Here is a 23,539-nt window from a genome sequence, read left to right as displayed (position 1 = left end):
TAAATGGCGTCATGGGCCCCCCACAGAGGTCTCAGCCTCCTCATGGGGGTCTCAGACCCCTCACGGGGGTCCCAGGCCCCTCACAGGCGTCTCAGGCCACATACAGAGGCTCTCAGGCCCCTCACGGGGATCCTGGGCACCTCATGGGGGTCCTGGGCCCCTCACAGAAGTCACAGGCTTCTCCCGGGGGACACAGGCCCCTCTCGGGGGTCTCAGGCCCCTCATGGGGGTCTGAGGCCCCTCTCGGGGGTCTCAGGCCCCTCAGGGGGTCCTGAGGCCCCTCTCGGGGGTCTCAGGCCCCTCAGGGGGTCCTGAGGCCCCTCTCGGGGGTCTCAGGCCCCTCTCGGAGGTCTCAGGCCCCTCACGGGGGTCTCAGGCCCCTCCCGGTGGTCCCGGGCGGATCTCGGTGCCGCGCTCCCCGTCCCGCCGCCAGGGGTCGCTCTGCTCCCCCCCGCTCCCGAGGTGGGCGTGGCCTGGCCCTGCCCTGCGCCGCCATTGGCCTCTGCCGGCACGGCCGCGTGCGCCCGCCAAAGCGTTCCGGGCGGGAACGGGGGTGGCGACGCGTTCCGGGTGGCGCGTTCCGTTCCGCCTTCCCCCCCCGGCCCCCCTCCCCGCTCTGCCCCCCCCGCCCCGGGAGCGGCCTCAGCGGCGGCGGCGACGACGGCGGGAGGGCCCGGGGGCCGCTCCGGGCCGGGCCGCTCCGGGCCACCCATGGAGCCTCTCGGAGGTAACGGCGGGGCCCCGCTCGGCCTCAGGAAAGTTTTGGCGGGGCCGGGCCTCGGGGCGGCGTCGGCGGCGCCCGCGGGGTCACGGCGCGGCCTGAGGGGGCGGCGGGGGCGGCTCCCGGGGTCGCTGCCGGGGTGCGGCTCCCGGGGCCGGTCGCGGAGGTTGTCCCGGGGTACCGGGGTGGGCGGCGGGGTGCGGGTGCCGGCTGCGGGTCCCTGCTCAGCCCGGGGGCCTGCGGGGCCGCTCCGGGGCCGCTCCGGGGCCGCTGCCGGTGCGGAGCCCCCCGGGCTTCACCCCCGCGCCTCGGGGCTCCTCGGGGAGGGACATTTTCCTGCTCCTGTGCCAAATAATTTTCCTCTTGGTAGTTGTTTTCTCCTCGGGAACACCGGCATTTCCGCGCGGCTGCCCGGTCCAGGCTGGGGTCGCTCCGTCGTGGAGCGAAAGAAGAGCTCCGAAACAAACCTGGAGTGAGGAGAGGGAGTTTGGGAGTTTCTTTCTCCCGGCCACAGCCCCGCACCATCCCCAGCTCCAGGGAACCTCACTCCCGGTAGGGGACGGAGCCTCCCGGGAGTTGTGTTGGATCCCGGTGCACCGGGAATGCTGCGGGGCTTTCCTGGCTGCTCAGTGGGCACTCGGGACCAGGCATCTCCCGCTTCCTAAAAGTCACAGAGCTGGAAAGTCCAAATTTCCAGCCGGGATTCTTTGCTCTGAATCGCTGACGCCGCTGGGTTTTATCTTCCTGATCCAGCACACATCCATGCTGAGTTGGTTGGTTGTTTTTTTTTTTGGGGGGGGGAAATGGGATTTTTAAGCTACTTAAAGATGCTTTTGTGCTAAAGGAACTTCTGGAGTGGCCACCTGTGGATGCAGTGTTGGATGTGGCTGGATCCAGGCATCTCCTGTGCCTGCTTCAGGTGGGAGAGCCTTGGCAGCCCCTGGTGTGGGCAGGAGCATCCAAATCCCACTGGGATGGAGCCCAGCTGGGGATGGGGAAAGGAGCTGTGTGCCCAAACTGCTTAAAAATTCAGGACTCGGTTTTCTGTCGGAATATATTTAATTTTCTGCTGGTGTTGGTGGTGAATCTGTGCCACTCCGTGCCAGGATGTGGCTCTGCTCTCTCTGGGAGATGCTCTGACCCTCAATTGCCACTTCAGCTCTCCCAGTGCTGAGTTCCACCCTAAACTCATCCCTGCCAAGGGCTGAAAATGGATTGTCCTGGCAGGAGCAGCACTGAGTTGAAACATTCTGGGGATAAAATGAGCAGAATTGGTGATGGAGCTGCTGTGGCCTCAATTGCAGAGGGGACACTTGGAGCATCCCCAGGGATCCAGGCAAGGACAGCGTGTGCCAGGCCCAGCTCAGGCTGGAAATAATCATGGCCTGGTTTGAGGAGAACTTGGCCCAAAGGGAATTTCTTTGGTGCAGACACTGAGAGAACTGAGTTTGTTGCCAGTCCTGTCATTAGGGATTAGAGAATCCTGTAATTTTGGGAGCAGTTGATAAGCAGGAGGATGATGATGGTGGGACAGAGCCTGGATTTGATGGAGCTGCTGCTGCTGCTGCTGGAGATTTATTGGGCTTTTATCTTGGAGATAAAAGTGGAAGCTTCTGGTGGCTTCTTCAGCCCAAGGTTCAGGATGAGCTGGGTGTTGGGAGGAGCCCAGCTGTGTCTGGAGCAGGGAAGCAGCTGGAAATCTGGAAAAAAACCCCAAAAAACAACAAGATAAAACTGTTCATTGAAGCACTGAAGCTTTATAAAAATAGGTTGATTTCCATAACTTTCATTTCACTCCTGCTCCAACTCCTGAGCACCAGCCAGAGGTTTTAGGAGCCCCTTTTAGCCCCCTTCAGGAGCCCTTTTTCCCTGCTGGAGCAGCTCATTTTTGAGGATTATGTGCTGTCCTTTTGGACTGTGCTAAAACTTTGTCAGAAGTTCCCAGAATGGTAAATCTTAGTGAGCTGATCCTACCGAGCATGAGGTGCAGCCACAGAGCCTCATCCACACCTGGAATGGGGAAAATGGGAATAATTCCAGGAAAAATGGGGAGAATTCCTCAGTCACTGCCACAGCTGCCTGTGCCATGTGTTCCCCAAAATCCCTGCTCTTCCCTGTCAGACTGGCTTCATTCTGCACTCACAGCTCCCCTCCTGTGGGCTGAGGGGCTCCAAGGGGGTCCTGCACCATCAGATTTATCAGGAATAACTGGATTTTTGTTGATGATGATGATGATCTGTGTTGATTCCCATCCTGGCAGAGGCAGGCACAGTGTGTGTCCCACCCAGCCCTTGCAGCTGGAGCTTAGTGACACAGCACAGGTGTCAGGTGAGGACGGGTGCTGCTAATCCTGGGGTTGTTAGATAACCTGCAGGGCCAGGACAGGGATGTGGGATGGGATGGGGGCAGCCCCCACTGCTCTGGGGAGCAGGAGGAAGCCAGAAACCTCCTTGAGGGGCATCAGGAAAGCTCCTTGAGGAACATCAGGAAACCTTCTTGAGGAGCATCAGGAAAGCTCCTTGAGGGGCATCAGGAAACCTCCTTGAGGAGCAATAGGAAACCTTCTTGAGGAGCATCAGGAAAGCTCCTTGAGGAACATCAGGAAACCTCCTTGAGAAGCATCAGGAAAGCTCCTTGAGGAGCATCAGGAAACCTTCTTGAGGAACATCAGGAAACCTCCTTGAGAAGCATCAGGAAAGCTCCTTGAGGAGCATCAGGAAAGCTCCTTGAGGAGCATCAGGAAAAGCTCATTTTTCTCATAGCCTCTGACTGGAGCTGCTCCCATGTCCCACCTGCAGGTCCCAGCGTGGCCTTTCCCTTAGGACCCCCTGCTTAGCCCTGAGTGCTGCCAAATTTCAGGATTTTGGAGGATTTGGGGTTTAGGGGTTGGATATGTGCTGGTTTTCCACTCTGCTGCAGCTCCCTGGTGGTGGGAGTGAAAACATCCGTGTGGGTCTGGCAGGATTAAATTTCCCATGGATTTGGGCACCTCCTGCCTCACCTGCAGCTCCCTGAGGGTCTGGCTTGGTGTTCCTCATGTCCCTGTGGGGAAGGGATGAGGAGCAGAGCCCTGGGAGTGGAGTTCTGGCTCCCAGCTCGGTTCCTGCCCTCTGCAAAACATCACGTGGCAGATCCAGGGGAGACACGTCAGAGTTTGCTGCTCCTAAAATATTTCTGGAAGTATTTTATAAACACAGTGGAGCCACAGGTCGTGGCTGACCTTGGGTCAGGATTTGGCCCTAACAAAGAGAATTATTTTCTCTTTCTGCGGCGTGTTCAGCAGGATTGAAATCCAACAAAATAGGGGAATTAAAACCCCATAAAGTCTGGAATTTTAAATGGATCCAGTTTTGCTGCTCCACGCTTGGTCCTGGTGAACTGTTTACATTCAGTGTTCCCAATGGTTGATTTCCCACCAGGATGGAGCTGAGAGACATTGAGCTTTTGCACCTTTTGTCTTGAATTCCTCCCTCAGTTTCCTGATTTTATTGGGTGGTGTTGGGGCAGGGGTGCAGCCCTGCCTGAGGAGGGCCAGGATGCTCCACATGCTCCTGCTGAGTTGATGGAGTTGGAGTTGCCCTGGGAGAGGCTGTGAGCAGCAAGAGAGAGGAGGCTCTGGGGGGGTTTTATGACTTTCCCCTTATTTTGGATGGACATTTGGTGTGAAAGGTCTGAATTCCTGTTAAGAAGGATTTGCAGGCTGCCAGGAAGGACTAAACCCAGCTTTGCCCCATTCCCAAGGGTGGAACTGGGCAGATTGCTCTGCCTGGAAGGCTCAGGGTTGGTGTCAGCGTTGGGTGGATCTGTTGGCACTTTGCAGTGGGGTTTTCACTGGGTTCCCATGGGTGTGTGACCGTGGAATTCTGTTTGCATGAAGCTCCAGCTCCTCCTGCTCCCAGTGAGGTGTGACTGCAGCACAGAGATCGCTCCTCACTCCCATCAGGAACATTCCTGTGCTCAGACCCTGTGCAGATGTGGGGGAATATTTGTTAAACATTTGCTGAAAAGCCTGCAAAGAGCTGTTGGGATCACAGCAACAGCTGGGTTTAGTCCTAAATACAGGTTTTCCACACATTTCTGGTTGGAATGTGCCAGGAACACTCACCTTGGATCACCCCCATGCCCTCCTGGGGGGTTTGGGGTGTGCTCAGTGCCTGCTCCATGGCTGGGGGATGGATTTGTGGATCTCCTGAGGCTTGGATTTCCTCCCTGGGCTCATATTTCCCACCTGTTCTGGAAGGAGGGAAGAGCAGAGAGCGTTTCCCTTCCACAGGGAAAGGAAATAATCAATAAATCTGGGGTGGGGACATCTCTCTGTCCAATCCCTCAATAAATCCCTAACAATCCTTCACCACCTCGTTGGACCCAGAGTTTTCCATCTGTGTTTTCCCTGGCATTTTTGTGCACGAGGGAGTTTGGAATGCAGTGGAAGAGGGGGTGGGATGTGCTGCTTGTTCCCTCCCCAAAGCTCTGCTGAGTTTTCATTTGCATTGGAATCCCACACCCACCTGGAGGAAGCTTCACCCGTTATCTCATCCTGGAGCTGCTCCTTGCAACTCCAGGGATTAGAGGATCCAAAAGTGCAGCTCCTAATTAGGGATGTTCCCTAAATTAGTGGAGTAAGAGCAGGAATTGCTGCCAAATCCTGCTCCAGGAATGTGCTGGGCTTTGGCATCACTTCTTCTGGGAGGAGGAATTTAACAACTCCATTGTGGGAAAGGTGTTTCTCCAGCAAAACAAGAAATTCCAGGTTAAATTCTGGATGCTTGTGGGGAGTTGTGCTGTTAGGGAATTCCATCCACCCTTAAGGATAATCTTGGAAAAAAATATTTCAAGGTACCAGGGGTGGGGTTTGCCTGTCTGTGGGGATAATCCTGAAAAAGAGACTTTATTTTTCAAGCACCAAGAAAACAACCAGGTTTGTTCGTATTCCGCACAATCCTGAAATTTGCTCTTATACCTCATACACCAGCACCACCCTCTCCCAGCCTTACCAGATTCTCAGCCCAGCATAAATTCTCTTCCCATTCTTTCCTGTTCCTCGATGGCAGAGTTTTTCTCCCAGCCTTTAACAAGTGCAAATTCCATTGAGCACTTTGCCCATCTGGACTCCCACGGATGAGGCTGCTCTTCCTTTCCCTCTCTGCCCTGAGGAATGCAGAAAATCAGGATTTGAAGGCATGGCAGGAGCACACGCCTTCAGAACCCAACAAAATCCAGATTTACAGAATAAATCTGTGGTTTTGGTCCCCTCTGGGAGGGAGCTGTGGAGTCAAAGGAGCTCTGGAGTGGAAAGGAGCTCTGTCTGGACATTGATTTGTCTGCCAGAGCAATTGGGATTATTTAGTTTGGATTTTTGTCTGAAAGGGGCTTTTTAAAATGTATTTTCCTTAGGACACATCTCCTAATTCCAGCATTTTATCCTTAATTCCCTTTCCCTGCCTTGCAGCTGGGCTGCTTGGAGTGGGATGGGGCAGGGATTTGCTCCCTGTAAATGCACAAGAGAAACTTCCTGCTTTCTCATTGCTCCCAAATATTCATTTATTATATGAATATATAAGAAATAATAATTATATATAATATGAACATATAATAAATTATATTTATTCCTAATTTGGAAAGAAAATCCCCCACCTTTGATAGATGAGAATTGGTTTCGCTCATGAATTTTCCCGATTTTTCCGTTGTTGGTTACAGCAGAGTGTTGTGCTCCCAAGGAATGAACCTGGAGCACATTTAATTTTTGGGAGAAGGTTCATTAATTCCTCAGCTGATTCCCAGCTGGGGATGTGCAATCCAGGGGTGCTCTTGGTGCTCTCCATCCCCAGGTTGATGCCCAGGAGCCGATCGGGTGCCGCTGACCCCTCTGGCCTTGGCTATGGACATCGTCCTGTCCGACTTTGTTCGCTCAACGGGGGCAGAGCCAGGGCTGGCCAGAGACCTCCTTGAAGGTATGGAAAACTGGGAATCATCATGGAAATGCCCAGGGTGGCAGGAAAAAGCTGAGGGAGATGGGGGCTGGAATAGTTTCCAGCAAAGATATTTAGGAATTACCTCAGTTTCTGTGGTGGGTGAGGGTGAGTGGTGCTGCTCCACCTGGAATGGGGGAAATGGGAATAATTCTGGGAAAAAATGGGGAAAATTCCTCAGCTTCCACCACCTGGAATGGGGAAAATGGGGAATAATTCCAGGAAAAATGGGGAAAATGGGAATAATTTCTGGTGTGTGGGAACGTGGCGTTCTCCTCAGCTTTAACCACCTGGAATGGGGAAAAATGGGAAAAATGGGGAAAATTCTGCAGCTTCCACACGTGGAATGGGGGAAATGGGGAGAATTCCTCAGCTTCCACACCTGGAATGGGGAAAATGGGGAAAATTCCTCAGCTTCCACCAGCTGGAATGGGGAAAATGGGGAATATTCCTCAGCTTCCACACCTGGAATGGGGGAAATGGGGAGAATTCCTCAGCATCCACACCTGGAATGGAGAAAAATGGGGAAAAATGGGGGAAATTCCTCAGCTTCTGCACCTGGAATAGGGAATATGGGGATAATTCTGGGAAAAATAGGAATAATTCTGGGAAAAATGGGAATAATTCTGGGAAAAATGGGAATAATTCACGGTGCATGGGAACACGGGGTTCCCCTTCTGCACCAGCTCCTCAGCTTCCACCTCCTGGAATGGGGAAAAATGGGAATAATTCCAGGAAAAAATGGGGAAAATTCCTCAGCTCCCACAACTGGAATGTGGAAAATGGGAAAAATGGAGTCTCCACCTCCCCGTGCAGGCAAGAACTGGGACCTGAGCGCGGCGCTGAGCGACTTCGAGCAGCTGCGGCAGGTGCACGCCGGGAACCTCCCGCACTCCTTCAACGAGGGCCGGGGCTCGCGGCCCCCCGAGAGGGAGCTGGCACGGCCAGGGAGGCCCCCCCTGCAGCGGCAGGATGACCTCGTGCAAGGTCAGTGTCCTGGAGCAGTGTCCTGGAGCGGGCAGGGTCCTGTCAGAGCGCAGAATCACACAGCGGTGAGGGTGGGATGGGACAGTGGTCGCTGGGGTTTTCAGATGAGGGAAGAGACCAGAATGTTGACTCCGTGTTCAGAAGGCTTGATTTATTATTTTATGGTATATATATTACATTATAACTGTACTGAAAAGAAATGAAGGAAAGGTTTCATCAGAAGGCTAAGCTAAGAATAGAAAAGAATGAATAACAAAGGCAGCTGGCTCAGACAGAGAGTGAGAGCCAGCTCTGCCGTGACTGGTCAGTAAATCCAAACATCCACAGGAGACCAATTACGGATCCACCTGTTGCATTCCACAGCAGCAGATAACCACTGTTTACATCTTGTTGCTGAAACTTCTCAGCTTCAGCAGGAAAAATCCTAAGAAAGGATTTTCACAAAAGGGATGTCTGTGACAATGGGAGAGACTTCTGAGATCATCCTCCAACCTGTGCCCTCACACCTCAACCAGACTATAGCACCATGTCCAATGTTTTTTTAAACAAATCCAGAGATGGTGATTCTACACCTCTCTGGGAAGAGCATTCCAGTGCTTTATTATTCTTTCAGTAAATTTTTTTTTTCCTAATATCCAACTGGGAAGACAATTCCAGTTACTTTATTATTCTTTGGGTGAAAATGGTTTTGTCACACGGCTCCTGCCCCACTTTGCTGGTTGTTCTTCCTCCTTTCCCCCAGAGAAGCGCCTGTCCCGGGGCATCTCCCATGCCAGCTCCACCATCGTGTCCCTGGCCCGTTCGCACGTCTCCAGCAATGGCAGCAGCAGCGAGCACCTGCTGGAGATGCCCATCTGCACCTTCCAGCTGCCCGACCTCACCGTGTACTCCGAGGATTTCCGCAGCTTCATCGAGCGGGATCTCATCGAGCAGTCCATGCTGGTGGCACTGGAGCAGGCTGGTGAGTGCTGGGGACGTGGGCAGTGCCACCCACAGGGGCATCCTGGGGTGTGGCATTGTCTGGGGACCACCCTGTAAATCAGGGAATGAGGGGACATCCAGGGATTTGAGAATGAGGGAATGAGGGGACATCCAGGGATTTGAGAATGAGGGAATGAGGGGACATCCAGGGATTTGTAAATGAGGGAATGAGGGGACATCCAGGGATTTGTAAATGAGGGAATGAGGGGAACATCCAGGGATTTGTAAATGAAGGAATGAGGGGACATCCAGGGGTTTGTAAATCAGGGAATGAGGGGACATCCAGGAATTTGTAAATGAGGGAACGAGGGGACATCCAGGAATTCAGGAATGAGGGGATGAGGGGAACATCCAGGGGTTGTAAATGAGGGAATGAGGGGACATCCAGGAGTTTGTAAATGAGGGAATGAGGGGACATCCAGGGGTTTGTAAATCAGGGAATGAGGGGACATCCAGGGATTTGTAAATGAGGGAATGAGGGGAATCCAGGAATTCGGGAATGAGGGGATGAGGGGACATCCAGGAATTCAGGAATGAGGGGACATCCAGGGGTCTGTAAATGACGGAATGAGGGGACATCCAGGAATTTGTAAATGAGGGGATGAGGGGAACATCCAGGGGTCTGTAAATCAGGGAATGAGGGAACATCCAGGGGATTTGTAAATGAGGGAATGAGGGGACATCCAGGAATTCAGGAATGAGGGAATGAGGGGAACATCCAGGAGTTTGTAAATGAGGGAATGAGGGTGACATCTGTGCTGGCAGGGAAAGACCTCATCCCTGGCACCAGGAAGGTTCCCGTGAGGGATCTCAGGAGGGTTTACATTTACACTCCTGCTGTTTCTGTGCTGCTGCACATACCACAAAACACATTATCCTTAGGGATAACAGACACTCTGAGGGCCCAACTTCCCCCTGTGCTGCTCAGGAGTCGCTGTAAGAAATATTCTCATGTTTTGGGAATGAGCACTTGATCCCAGCGATCCCATTACACGGTGATGCTGGGAGGTGACAGCAGAGCTGCTGGTGCAGATCAACCCCAGATCTCATCCCAGCAGAGCAGGGCTTGGCTTCCTCTGTCCCAGCACAAATCTAATCTGGGGCTGGGGGTTGCTGGGTGCTTCATCTGTAGGCTGGGGGCACTTCCAGGTGTGCTGAGATGCTGTTAAAGGGAAGGAATTTAGAAATTCTGAGTTTTAGAAAATGCCTTTTGGGGGTTTGAGTGTCTGTGGGTTGTTATAAATGAGTGTTTTGTCTAACAAAGGGCTGTAGTGCAGCTATGAAATATTCCAAGTAGGGTTTCGAGCATGGTGCTGTGATCTACAGGGACTCAGGTTATTAATTTAGCACACACCATCCTGAGGGGATTAAGGAAATGCAATTTACAGCCCAATAAATGTTCAGATCCTCTTCCCCACGTATTCAGAGCTCCTGTTACACCATTGTGGCAGAGTTAGCACTTTCAAAGTGTCTGAAAACTTCAATGAGATCCTCTGGGAATGCTTTGAATAGGCTTGGAGTGGTATGGAAAGGTCTCTGCCCTCAGTGGAGCCTTGGTTTGACACAAACCCCTGTGGATCAGCAATCAGGCTTTGCTCTGAGCTGGGAATTCGCAGACTGGGTTTGTTTGTGTCACACAGGGAGGAGCAATCCGTGGTGCCTCACCTGAGGATATTTGGGGAGAAAAATCATGAAGAAATTAAAGATCCTGATCCCTTGGAGCAATCCCTGGGACACTCCCTGTGTCAGGAAGCCTCAGTGGGTTCCTGGTAGCCTTGGGGGAGCCATTTATGGTTTGGATGAGGCAAATCCTCATTTATGGTTTGGATGAGGCAATCCTCCCTTCAGGCTGGGTGGAGCCATCAGTTCCTTCCCATTGCTGTGACCTGTTCAGGTGGCTCCTGCTGGAAAATGCAATGGGATTTCCCCAAAGCCCCTGTGGGATGAAACAGGCTCGTGGTGCTGCGTGCAGAGGGATCCTCTGGATGCCACTGGACTTTTCCTCTGTGCAGAAAATCTGTTGCTGCCACAACCATTCTAAAAAGATCCCTCAGGCTCCTAAATCCAGTTGATTTCCCTGCAGAGCTCTCAGGGCTGGCTCTCAGGAGCTACACACACAAAAATGTGTTGTTTTCAACACTTCTGGGAAGCTCTTGGATCGAGATGACCCCACGGTGATGAAAAATCTCTTTTTCCCAGCCCTGTAATCAAAGAAGGAGTCAGGATCTCTCAGCTGTGGTTCCCAAGGTTGTTTATTTTTATTTTATTTCATTCTTTTCCTGACCTGCTGAGATCTGTCCAGCACACTGACTGCCTTGGGGTGGTGTTATCTTTTTGTACTAAAAACTACATGTACTTTAATTACAATAATATCCCAATACCTATCACCTATGTTAGACAGTTTGTCTCTTCTCTAAACCAATCCAAAAGTGCCACCATCACCCAGAAGATGGAGGACAAGAAGAAGAAAGAGGAAGGACAAGGCACACCCAAATCCCTCCATCCTGCCTCCTGAACCCCCACTCTAAAAACCCCAAAATTCTATTTTTCCACCTTGTGAATAACTAACTGTCATTCTACTTAAACTCTTGTGGCTTGTAAATCTTCACATAAAGTTGGTAATTGTTTTTTTCCATGGGTTAAAATGGAAGGCAGAGGTGTTTTTGACTCTGTGCCAATTTCTCTGAGCCCCTTCCCAGGGTCTGGAGTCCTCCAGGGCAGTCAGAGGAATTTCCACCCAAATCCCATTCTAAAACCCCAAAATTCTACTTTTTCACCCTGTGATAAATCCCCTAACATTCTACTCAGACTCTTGTGGCTCACACAAAGTTGGGAATTGTTTTTTTCCATGGGATAAATCAAAGGTGCAGGTGTTTTTGACTGTGCCAAGGTCTCTGAGCCCCTTCCCAGGGTCTGGAGTCCTCCAGGGCAGTCAGAGGAATTTCCACCCAAATCCCTCCATCCTGCCTCCTGAACCCCCACTCTAAAACCCCAAAATTCTACATTTTCACCCTGTGGTAAATTCACTGTCATTCTATTCAAACCCTTGTGGCTTGTAACTCCTCTCACAAAGTTGGGAATTGTTTTTTTCCATGGGTTAAAATCGAAGGCTCAGGTGTTTTTGACTGTGCCAAGGTCTCTGAGCCCCTTCCCAGGGTCTGGAGTCCTGCAGGGCAGCCAGAGGGAAATTTCCTGGCTTCTCACATTGTTTTCAACACTTCTGGGCAGGCTCTTGGCCTTTCCAACAGGAGCCAGACCCTGGCAGGAGGGTTGGGTTGGGCGTGTGGTTCCTTTGGAGCCGATTTCTCTTGCGTAAGCGGAGTCAGTGCAAACACTTGGGCACAGAAATACCTCTGCAAGGTGTGTCCCCTCAGCCCCGACTGGGACAGGGCTTGCACAACCTCCCAGGCACCAGCCAGACACACAAAGAGCATTTCTGGTGTTTGGGGATGTTTTAACCCCTGTTTTCTGCCTTTAGTTCCTCTCCAGCTGTTCTCCCTGAGGTTGTACAAAGCATTCCCAGCAATCCCATGTCTCTGTACTGGGATCCCCAGCAGGGATCCTGCTCCAGAAGAAGGAGAGGCTCTGAAAACGAAAGGAAAAGGGCTGGTTTCCTGCAGGAGCAATTTAAATACAGCTTGGAAGCCTAAACAGCTTCATCCAGCCAAAAACCTGCCTGTTGCACAGGATCCAAAAAGCCCTGGAAAATACGGCAGCCAAGGAGGGATGTTGAGGGCAGGGCAAGACACAGACACGGGGGGTTCAAAGTCCTGATCCAGCCCAACTTCCCTCCCTGGGGAAGGGCTGAATCTCTGGGCTCACTGGGCATTTCTTCCAACCTTCTATTTTTAGCTGCTTTTGACTTGAATCACCACCATGACCCAAAACTCCCAGTCTGAAGCACTGTCAGTTTGCATTTGCAGCAGGAAAGCTGCTGGGATCAGCAGAAATCCTGGAATATTCTGCCTAAAAAGCAGTGAGCAGCGAAATGTGGCCACGAGAGACTTGAAACTGGAGGGATTTGGTTCCAAGAAGCAGCAAAAGGCTGATTTTCCCTGGAGAAATTGTTTGTGCTGGGTGCTCCTGGTGGCATTTTCAGCCTGTGGGGAGGGAAATAAGGCGTGTGGGGGGAAAAACAGATAGAGGAGAGCTGCTCTGGGTGGAATTCCTGGCTCCTACTTGTGTGTAATTCTGCCCCAAATTCAGCCCAGTCTTTTCCTGGCATCCTCAGGGAGTTTTGCAGCTCCAATCTCCTCTTTTTGTTGCTTTGTCCTGACTCTTCCCCACCCAGTCCTGGCTTGGGTCTGTACCTTCCCCCCTGCCCAGGTGCTCCTTCCACCCTGTCTAAACTGCTCATTCAGCTGTTTTTTTATTCAGAAGGGCTGAAATCCCATCCTGCAGTGCCCCCAGAGCCCCCCAGTCCCTTGCCATGGTTTCACACTCTCCCAATTGTCCCCAGGACGTCTCAACTGGTGGGTGACGGTGGATCCGAGCTGCCAGCGCCTGCTGCCCCTGGCCACCACTGGTGATGGGAATTGCCTGCTCCACGCTGCCTCCCTGGGTAAGATTTGCCTCAATCCACGAGAAAACAGCCACCAAATCCCTGGGGAAGATCCCACCATCCTCCTTTGGGGGCAGGAGCCCCTCGTTCTGGATGCTGCTGCTCCTGGCAGGGGCTTCAAGGGAAGGGGCTGCCAGCAGCTTCTCAAATCCTTCTCCCCCTCTGATGGGCTGTGAGGAGGGAAATAAAGGACGTGGGGGGAAAATAAATAGAGGAGAAGTGCTCTGGGTGCAAATCCTGGCTGTTATTTGTGTGTAATTCTGATTTGTGCGAGTTTCCCTGGATGCCTGAGGGAAATGTGGGATAATGCAGCAGCCCCTTCCCTTCAGTGGCTCAGGGAGTCACAGCAGCTCCTCCTGACCTTCCTGCTCCTTCTCCCTGCAGGAATGTGGGGCTTCCATGACCGGGATCTGATGCTCAGGAAATCCCTGCACACCCTGATGGACAAGGGAGCGGAGCGGGAGGCGCTGAGGCGCAGATGGCGCTGGCAGCAGACCCAGCAGAACAAGGAGGTTTGGGAGCTCAGGGCTGCTTCGGGCCCTTTTTGCCATCCTGGGCAAACATCCTGTGCCTTTGGGAATTTTGGGCTGGAATTTTGGGCTGTGCTGTGGTCAGGGGTGTCCTGCAGTCAGAGCTGCAGCAAAATGCAGGGGCTGATGCGTTGGTCTCCTCGAGCCAGGCCTTGTAAGCTCTGGGAGATTTATATCACACCCAAGATAGCTCAGCTACCTTATAAAATTAACAGAATGGCTTCTGTGATAGTGCTGGGAACAGAAAAGTTTTAATAAAAGGCAAAATAACAAAACTCTTTACAGAGAAAAACTGAGCCAGGGGCAAGAGGCTCTTGCTCCTGGTAAAACACCTCACAAAAGTGATGAATTTCTTTGTTCACTTCTTTTTCTAGTGAATTGCTTAGGCAAGACTTTTTTGCTTCTGTCCAATTAGCCATCCTTGAGTCCCCCAAGTCCTGTGAGGTGTCTTTTTACCTAATCGAGGAGAGAAACTTCTGGACTTTTTTCCTTTTTAAAGACACAAAAGATAGTTTTGTCATTCCATAACAGAGAGCACATTCCTACATGGGACAAGTGACAGGAACAAGGGGAATGGATTGAAATTGAGAGGGGAAATTTGGATGAATATTGGGAAGCGCTTTTGAGGACATGGTGCAGAATGTGTTGATTTTTTTTTTTTTGCATAGAGAAAAGTTGTGCTGTGGGTACAAACCCGTGCTGGAGCAGCTGGGAGTGCTTTGCCTGGATGATTTTGGATTCTTTTTGCCCTTTTCCAGTCTGGCCTGGTTTACACGGAGGAGGAGTGGCAGAAGGAGTGGAACGAGCTGATCAAGCTGGCATCGAGCGAGCCCCGCGTGCACTACGGCACCAACGGCGGCGGCTGCGGCGGGTACGGGCAGGGAGCACAGCCCGGGCTGCAACGGGGAGTAAAGCTGCACCCAGGGCTGCAACGGGGAGTAAAGCTGCACCCAGGGCTGGAACAGGGAGTAAAGCTGCACCCTGGGGTACTACAGGGAGTAAATCTGCACCCAGGGCTGCAACGGGGAGTAAATCTGCACCCAGGGCTACAACGGGGAGTAAAGCTGCACCCTGGGGTACTACAGGGAGTAAATCTGCACCCTGGGGTACTACAGGGAGTAAATCTGCACCCAGGGCTGCAACGGGGAGTAAAGCTGCACCCAGGGCTGCAACGGGGAGTAAAGCTGCACCCAGGGCTGCAACAGGGAGTAAATCTGCACCCAGGGCTGGAACAGGGAGTAAATCTGCACCCTGGGGTACTACAGGGAGTAAATCTGCACCCAGGGCTGCAACGGGGAGTAAATCTGCACCCTGGGGTACTACAGGGAGTAAATCCTCACCCAGGGCTGCAACAGGGAGTGAATCCCCTCAGGGCACAGCTCTCGTGGTGCTCCAGGGCAGGGCAGCAGCTCTGGGTTGCTCTGGTTGGGGTTTCAGGGGAAGGACGAAGATCCTGAGGAAGCACCAGGCACACGGAGCATCCCAGGAAAGGATTTTGGGGCTTCTTCTGTGGGGTGGCACATGGATTGGGCAGGCAATAAATATTTTCCTTGTGTTTCCTTATCTTTCCTTGTGCTCCTTTGTGCCTCCTTGTGTTTCCTTGTGGTTTCCTTGTGTTTCCTTGTGTTTCCTTGTGTTTCCTTGTGTTTCCTTGTGTTTTCCTTGTGTTTTCCTTGTGTTTCCTTGTGTTTTCCTTGTGCTTCTTGTGCTTCCTCGTGTTTGTTTCCTTTGCTTCCTCGTGCTCCCTTTTCTCCCTTCTGCTCCCTTGTGTTTGTGTTTCCTTGTGCTCCCTTTTGTTTCCTTGTGCTTCTCACTCTGAAATGAGAGAATAAACCCAGAGCTGAGAGTTTTTGCCATCTCCCTTCTGTTTCAAGGACACTTCCCAGCCACAGCTGTCCTTATCTTTAGATAAGGGACTCCCAGCAGTGCCAGGCAGCAGCTGGCCATTCCTTGGGCACAAACCTTTTGTTTTGGAGCCGGACATTTCGGGAATCCACACCTAAACCCTCAGATTAGTGCTGAGCTCAGCCTCTGCTGACTGTGAAACCTCCTCCTGGTGTTCCAAAGCAAATGTTTGAATATCCAGATTATCCAAAGGATGACATTCAGCTTTTCCTTTGCCCAAGGGTGGAGAGCTCAGAGGAGCCAGTGTACGAGAGCCTGGAGGAGTTCCACGTCTTTGTCCTGGCCCACGTGCTGAAGAGACCCATCGTGGTGGTGGCAGACACGATGCTGAGGGACTCAGGTGGTGAAGGTGAGACCTTCCTCTCTTCCCAAAGCCTCTCTGAGCTCTCCACATTTCCTTTCCACCCTTTCTGGGGCCTCTTTGCTGTCAAAGCTGCACCTGCAGTTGGGAATGGTGCAGAGGGGAAAATCGACCTGCTGCAGGTGAGTCCATGGAGGGGCCAGGTCAGATTTGGCTCCCAGCCCAATTTCTGCTGCTTTCAGAGCATCCACACGAGGTTTTTTTCTCTTTTTTTACCTCTACACACACATCTAGAGATGAGAAATTCCATTCCCTGAGTGGTGGATTTTCCTCCATTCCCTGGGTGTTGGGTTTTCCACCATCACCTTCAGTTCCCTGTCAGAGAAGGTTAATCAATTTCCATCCTTCTGTGGGCAAAGTTTGTCTTGTGGAGGAGTGAAGAGGAAGGCTTTTTATAGAAAATCCCAGCTCATTCTACATTTTAAATCCTCCTGATGTAAAATAAACATCTATTTTGGGTTGTGGTTTTGTTTCATGTCCCCTGGGATGACAGATAATTGCAGGTGAGCCCTCAGTTGAGGCAAAGGGCTCATTCTGGAGCAGCTACAGCACAAACAACTCTGAACTCTTGAACCTGTGATCAGAGCTAACCACTCTCCAATTGTTCCCAGCATTTGCCCCAATTCCCTTTGGAGGGATCTATCTGCCCCTGGAAGTCCCAGCCACCAAATGCCACCGGTCTCCACTGGTCCTGGCTTATGACCAAGCTCATTTTTCTGCCCTGGTCTCCATGGAGCAGAAGGAAAACACAAAAGATCAAGGTGAGTGGTGAGATTCAGGTGAGAAACTGAGGAGGAGGAAGATTTGGGAGTGCTGGGGAGGAAGAGCTGGCCAGGTCCCATCAAGGTCAGCCCAAAAAACCAACAGTGTCCTGACCTTGGAGCCCTTGCAGTGCCCAGAGGGGCTCCAGGAGCTGCAGGGAGACTTGGGACAAGGGTGACAAGACAGGGGGAGTGGATTCCCGCTGACACAGGGCAGAGTTGGATGGGATATTGTGGAGAAACTCTTCCCTGGGAGGGTCCTGAGGAATTCCATGGTGCTGTGACAATTCCATGATCCCAAGGCACTGGGATTTGCCACCAGAGGTGACAAAAATGCTCCTGCTGGGTGCTCAGGCTTGGCTCCAGGTGTGGAATGTTTGTCCTCCTGGGCTGTAAATGTGACATTTCTGTCCCATTTCTGGCAGCTGTGATCCCCCTGACAGACTCTGAGCACAAACTGCTCCCCGTGCACTTCGCCGTGGACCCCGGCAAGGAGTGGCAGTGGGGGAAGGATGACAGTGACAATGTCAAGCTGGCCAGGTTGGTGATCTGCAGAGCAGAGAGGTCACAGATGAAGGGGTCAGTCCTGGCCCCAGCTGGGTTTTCTTGTGCTGGATGAAAGCTGTGCCCAGGGAATGGCACTGTTCAGCTTTTCCTTCATTTTCCTTCATTTTGGTGTGATTTGGGTGGGGCTGTGATATCTCACAAGCTTTGTTCCCACATCTAAGTGATGATGCTCCAGGTCCTGGAGCTCTGGGCTGGGTATAGCTCAAGGCACCAGCAGCAGGGGAGGATCTCCTGTGACAGCAGCACAAAAAATGTGCACAAATTTTTCCATTTGCCACCAAATCCTTGTGTTGTGGGTCCCTGGAGCAGGGAGGGTGGTGGCCACCAGCCCATGCCTGGTCTGGGTGAGGCTTTGGCCAGATCTCACCATGGTTTGGTCCCAGCACTTCCAATGGCTGAGGCAAGAAACATTTTGAGGAATTTGATTTCTCCCTTTGGGTTTTCATTGAAAGGAAAGCTGCATAATTATCCCTTTGTACCCTTGGGAAACAGCCGTTTAAATACATAACACAGGGAATAATGTAAATATGGGGGGAGATATTTCCAGGTGGGAAATGGCTCTAACTTGTGGCTTTCCCCCCCTCCAATGCCAGCGTGACCCTGTCACTGGAAGCCAAACTGCACCTGCTGCACAGCTACATGAATGTCAGATGGATCACGTTGCCTTGTGACATGCAGGTAAAGGGACCAGGGGGATCTTCTTTACCTATGAATTATTCAACCCCTCCTCTCTACAGGGAAGCTGTTGTAGGGCCTTACCTGGGGGCTCTGCCTCATGAGGGGTTCTGTGCCCACAGGAATTGTGGCTGATTCTGCTCAGAGAGCAGGGAAATAACTCAGTTTTGTATGTGGGCACCTTTTCCCCAGAACTTTTGACATCCATTTTCAGTTTTCACATGACCCAGAAGCCCCTCAGGGACGCCCCATGCTCCAAAGAAATGGGAGCTGTTGGTTTATGGCCACCTCGAGACTGGGACATCCTCTTCCCTGGCTTTGCACCTGAAATTTCCCTGGATTTGCAAGTGGAGGTATCAGAGAATCACAGAATAGAATCATAAGATCCTGGACTATCTCAGGTTGCAAAGCTGCCACGGGGATATTTAGGGATGTGCAGGACACGCCTTTCTCGGTGTCCCCTCCGTGTTCCAAGCAAAACCACCTCCTTTGCTTCACCTTCCACCTGAAAATCTTTACCTGAGGAGTTTCTAGACTCTGGTATTTGTCTTTCCTCCCTCCCCAGGCGCCCCTGGCTCAGCCAGAATCCCCCACGGCCTCGGCGGGCGACGACGCTCGCTCGGCAGTGGAGTCGGGCGAGTCGGACAAGGAGTCGGTGTGCAGCAGCTCTGCCAGCAACGGGGGCACCAGGGCAGCCAAGGACAGGGAGAAACCAAAGAAAGAGAGGGAAAAGGAGAAGGAAAAGGATAAAAAAAGAGCAGACTCGGTAGCCAACAAGCTGGGGAGCTTCGGGAAGACTCTGGGCAGCAAACTAAAAAAGAACATGGGGGGGCTGATGCACAGCAAAGGCGTCAAGGGCGGCGTGAGCAATGGGCAGGGAGACACCCTGGAGAAGAAGAAGAAAGGATCCCTGAAGGCACGGAAAGACAGCAAAGAGGAATGTTCCCCTGGAGATTTGGCTCCTGCAGAGAAGCCTTGTGCAGGTAAAGCAGCCCTGGAGAAGCCCTCGGATCCCTCCAAGTACAGCAGCGACGTGCGGCTGAGCCTGAGCATCCTGCGCGCCGCCATGCAGGGCGAGCGCAAGTTCATCTTCGCCAGCCACCTCAAAACCAGCACCCGGCACCAGTTCCAGGAGGAGATGATCCAGAGGTACCTCCTGGACGCTGAGGAGCGGTTCCTGGCAGAGCAGAGGCAGAAGGAGGCCGAGAAGAAGGCGCTGGGCAGCGCTGCCCCGGCCAAGAGGCCGGAAGGGGAGGTGGGCGCCCAGCGGAGCGAGGAGGCGATGCCGAGCCCCGTGTTCTGCCAGCCACCCCCCAGCTACCCCCCCCAGCCCCTGGAGCCGGCCGTGGGTGCTAAAATCGCTGCTTTTCCAGCCGGCTATTCCGGCGTTTTCACCTTCCCCAGGCCCTCTATGGGCAGCGCCGAGGGGCTGCACCCACCCGCGTGCCCCGAGGGCCGGCGGCAGCTGGCGGGGGGGCCCTGTGGGAGCCTCCCCCCCTATGCCACCCTGCCCCGGCACCACCAGGGCCGGCTCGGCCCCTGCCCCCCCGGCCCTGCCCACCTGGGCCGCTTCTCCCCCACGGACATGGAGACCCAGGCTCCCTTCCCCTCGGAGTGCCAGGGCTCCGGCTGCCTCCTCCCGCCGCACAGCAACGGCTGCCGGGAGCTCCTGGAGCAGGACAAGGGAGGAACAGTGGATAAAATGAGAAGCCAAGGCCTCTACAACATCCAGCAGACCAAGTGCAAACAGCCCAACTGCAGCTTTTATGGACACCCAGAGACTGGGAATTTCTGTTCCTGCTGTTACAAGGAGGAGCTGCGGCGCAGGGAGAGGGAGGCGCTGGTGCACAGGTTCTGAGGCTCCCCCTGTGCAGATCCGGACCCCTGGCACGTGGGGAATGCAATAACAGAGATCCAGTTTGGTTTTTACACCCACCCACGCTCCTCTCCCACTCTGCAGGAGGTGGGAGCAGGCGTTGGGCCTGCTGGGGTGGGCTGGGAGTGTGGCAAGGGGCTGGTGGGATTGATGGGGTGCAGGAGGGAGAGAGGGGGGAAAGCAGCCCCGGCCTTCCTGGAGCCCCTGCAGGGGAGGAGAAGGATTCCCAGGGGGGCTGCTCGGGTCGGAGCACAGGGTGATGAGGGGGGAGAATTCCTCAAAAACTCAAGAAACCAGACCAAAGCTTTGGGAGTGGGCAGGGGGAGCAGCTCCCACCAGGTCCTTCCCGCTTCCTGACCACCTGGGACGGAGCAAAAATGCCCCATTTTGAGAGTCACAAAACCTTTTAATGGAGTTTTTTAACACTGGTTTTATTCTGTATTTCTTCTTGCTGGTACTGAGCGACACCGTGTTGGAGTTGGACTTTGATGAGGTGAGGTGGGTTGGACGCCCCCCACCCAGTCCTGGATGATTCCGAGCACCAGGACAGGCTCAGGGCTCTGTCCCTTCCTCTCCTCCCCATGAGCTGAACTCTGGTTTTAAAATGTAATTTTTAAACTCTTGCTGAGGCGGAAGGGACTCCCAGAGCTCAAGGGATTGGAGGTTTCTCTTCCTGTGCAGAACCCCCAGCCCACAGGAGACCCTGGCTCAGCATCTCCTGCCAGGAATTCCCAGTGAGCCTGGGGCAAATCCCCCAGGAAAACCCACTGGAAAGGGGTCCCAGAGCACCCCCAGCCCCATGTAACTCCTACTTGAGCACAGCTACTCTGTACTACCTCTGATCCTGATTAACTCGGCTCCGTTGTGCTGAGCCACCAACTGACCTTTAGGCTGCGGAATTAATGCATATTTTTTGATAACAGGGCTAAAAAAGCAGAACAAGAAGGTAAAATCCTCCCACGTGTTGTTCCTGACCCCATCCCGGCCCCCTGGCTCCCAGGGTGGGATTCACTTTAGCACTGCGATGTTTGCACAGAATTCCTTGGGGTTTTTTTTTTTTTGGTAACTGCAGCTCCCAAACCAGGCCTGATCCTGCACGGAGTGAGGTGCAGCATTTCCTATCACATGGAAATAAAACAGGAGTTCTATCCTTCAGCCAGAGCTTTACAACATTCCCTCCTTTCTATTTTTGGGTTGATTTTCCAGAAGGAATCAAACTATGCAACCCCTTCCTGCCCATGGCCATTGCCAGGAGAAGGGATGAGGAAGAGGAGCTGGAAGTGAGCTGAGTGGGGGGATCACCCACGCCTTACACTTGGCCCTAAAAATGTTAATTTGGACCTAAAACCCCCAGAGTTAAGGCCTTTCCTGGTGGGATCCCAACACTTCGAGTCCAGCCAGCAATGCTCCTTGTCTGCAGATTTTCAAATCCAAATTTCAGACACCCCAGGGATGGTTTTTTGACTCCAGTGTTGTTTTCCCTGGTTTTATAAAAACCCCCGAGCGTCGCTGAAGCTGTGGGAAGGGGAGGGTGTGACACCCACTCCAGCTGGCTCCTCTTACCTGGGAACAAATTCCACGTTTCTCCCTCAAACTGCAGGAATTCCAATGGACTTCAACCCCAGACAGGGCCATGCAGTGCTGCTTAAGCAGCACAAGCTCTGCCCCTATTTGGTTCACCCCAAATTTGAAGCTGAGATGGTTGAAACCCAACCCAAACCCTTCACTATTTACGGGCTCTTGGTTCAAATTCCACTTTCTGATGTTTATTTTTCCCCAAATTGGAGCAGCAGCTTTGTTTTGGTGTTGGGAATGCCCCAGGGCACGGGAGGGCAGGGGGTGGTGATGCTTCAGCACTCAGGTTTTGGGGGAATTTCTCTCCTTTTTGGGTAGCTCCATCCCAGTGGAGGCTGGGCTTGGGAGGGGAGAGGGAGAAGGCAGAAAATCTGTAGGAAAAGCAGCAGTGCTGGAGGGAAAAACTCCAAACCTGGAGGAGAAGCACCAAACCTGCCCCCAGGAGGGATTTTTCCACGGGGAGACTGTGGTGTGACCCCAAGGTCAAACTAAGTGCACTTACTGGTGTGGTTGGAATTCAAATTGATCCTGGTGGAGGAAAACTTTGTCTTTCAGCGTGTGTAAAACCCGTTAACGAGATTTGATTTGATTTGATTTGATTAAATGAGATTCACCCTCGCCATCCCCCGGCCCCTCAGCAGAGGAGGCCAGGGCAGCTTTGGGTCTCACTAACGCGACACCGAGTGACCTGAATTAATTCTGCAGTGGTTTATTCACCAAAAAAACTCCTTTTTTTTTTTAATTCATTCCAGATTAATTGGTGATATTTGGCCTCCTGGTGAACAGGGCCAGAGCGTTGCACTTGGGCTGTACCTGTGGCCTCGTTGTGGCACCACAGACTCATTGACAATAAAAACCTTCAGCTGATGCACCTGAGGCTCCTTCATCCCCTCACCCTGAGGGCTCCGGGCATCCCCAATTCCCTCCTGGGGCAGCTCCTCATCCCTTTCTCCATCCAATTATTTTGGGATTTTGAGGTTATTATTTATATTATTTATTGTGTGATTCCATTTTGGTACTAATTCTTGGCTTTCATTTAAAAAAGAACACCCTCAAACACCCCTCCCTCCCTGTTTCTGTCTGTCCTTGCTGCTCTTTTCCCCAGCTGCATCCCAAGGCTCCCTTTGGTACCTGAGTCTCAGGACAAAATTAGGGATAAAACCAGCACAAGCCATATGGATGCTGAAGCTTTCAATGAAAAAGAGGTTTGGGGGTGGTTGGAGATGGATGGTGGAAGGTGGGACCCCAGGAGCAGTTTCCCAAGGGATTTCTGGCACTGGGATTTTCTCTCCCAGCTCCCTGGTTTCCCTTCTTCCCGGCATTGTGGGCGGACACTCCGTGCCCAGCTCCATCTCTGATGATTTTCCTCCAGGATCTTCCCTCCTGCCATGGCCCCGACTGACCCCGTCTGGGCTCAAAGCCTCCAGGAAATTCCTCTCATCTGCCAGGTGCCCGAGCCAAAAGCTTTTCCCAGCGCCTGGGAACCTCTGCCAGGTGATCCTGCTGCAGGGGGAAAATTGGGGTGCACGAGGTGCAGCCTCCAAAGCTGCGACTGCCCCAAAAATCTGGGGAGAAATACAGCAGGAATCAGAGCTGGAACTGGAGTTTCTGTGCGCCTGGGTTGTGTCAGGATTTATCCTGCCAGGTGCTGGCACTGCCACCTCGGCTGCCTCGGGCTTTGGGGTGCCCGGAGCTCTCGTGGCACCGAGGGGTGGCACAGGTGGCACCGAGGGGTGGCACAGGTGGCCCCGGGGCCGCCATCCACCTGCTGCCCGCTGTGGGGTGGGGCCCTCGGCGAGGCAGGGACGGGGCCAGCTTGGCTTGGGAGGAGAAGGCTCCGTGCTTCTGCCGTGAGTCACCGAGCAGCTTCTCCCGCCGTGTGCCCGGGAGGGGCCCCGCGCCCCGCTGCTGCTGTTGCGGTTTGGGGGTTCCCCCGCACTGGGCAGCACTTGCGGGACCCCAGAACCGCCCGTCCCTGAGGGGTCGCCGTGGGGTCTGTACCCCCACCCCAACGCTGAACTTCTGGGGTGCCTCAGGCCGCCCCCCCGTCCCCGTCCGCCTGCGGAGCTC

At 53.1% G+C, this 23,539-nt stretch overlaps 1 protein-coding gene across 1 annotated transcript; it reads left to right on the top strand.

The window, feature by feature from the left end:
* The first annotated feature begins 620 nt into the window (after nt 1-620).
* Nucleotides 621-20,033, top strand: OTUD7B (OTU deubiquitinase 7B). Its single transcript, XM_030965441.1, has 12 exons — nt 621-727; nt 6,550-6,672; nt 7,507-7,677; nt 8,420-8,638; nt 13,118-13,219; nt 13,604-13,731; nt 14,508-14,620; nt 15,876-16,003; nt 16,627-16,776; nt 17,202-17,316; nt 17,937-18,021; nt 18,584-20,033. Exons 2-12 carry the CDS (start codon nt 6,600-6,602, stop codon nt 19,874-19,876), a joined length of 2,577 nt encoding a protein of 858 aa, XP_030821301.1. The 5' UTR covers nt 621-727; nt 6,550-6,599; the 3' UTR covers nt 19,877-20,033.
* Nucleotides 20,034-23,539: the final 3,506 nt, after the last annotated feature.

The sequence above is a fragment of the Camarhynchus parvulus genome, chromosome 25, assembly GCF_901933205.1.
Source record: "Camarhynchus parvulus chromosome 25, STF_HiC, whole genome shotgun sequence".
Lineage (NCBI taxonomy): Eukaryota > Metazoa > Chordata > Aves > Passeriformes > Thraupidae > Camarhynchus > Camarhynchus parvulus.
This window is presented reverse-complemented; position numbering and strand designations above follow the sequence as displayed.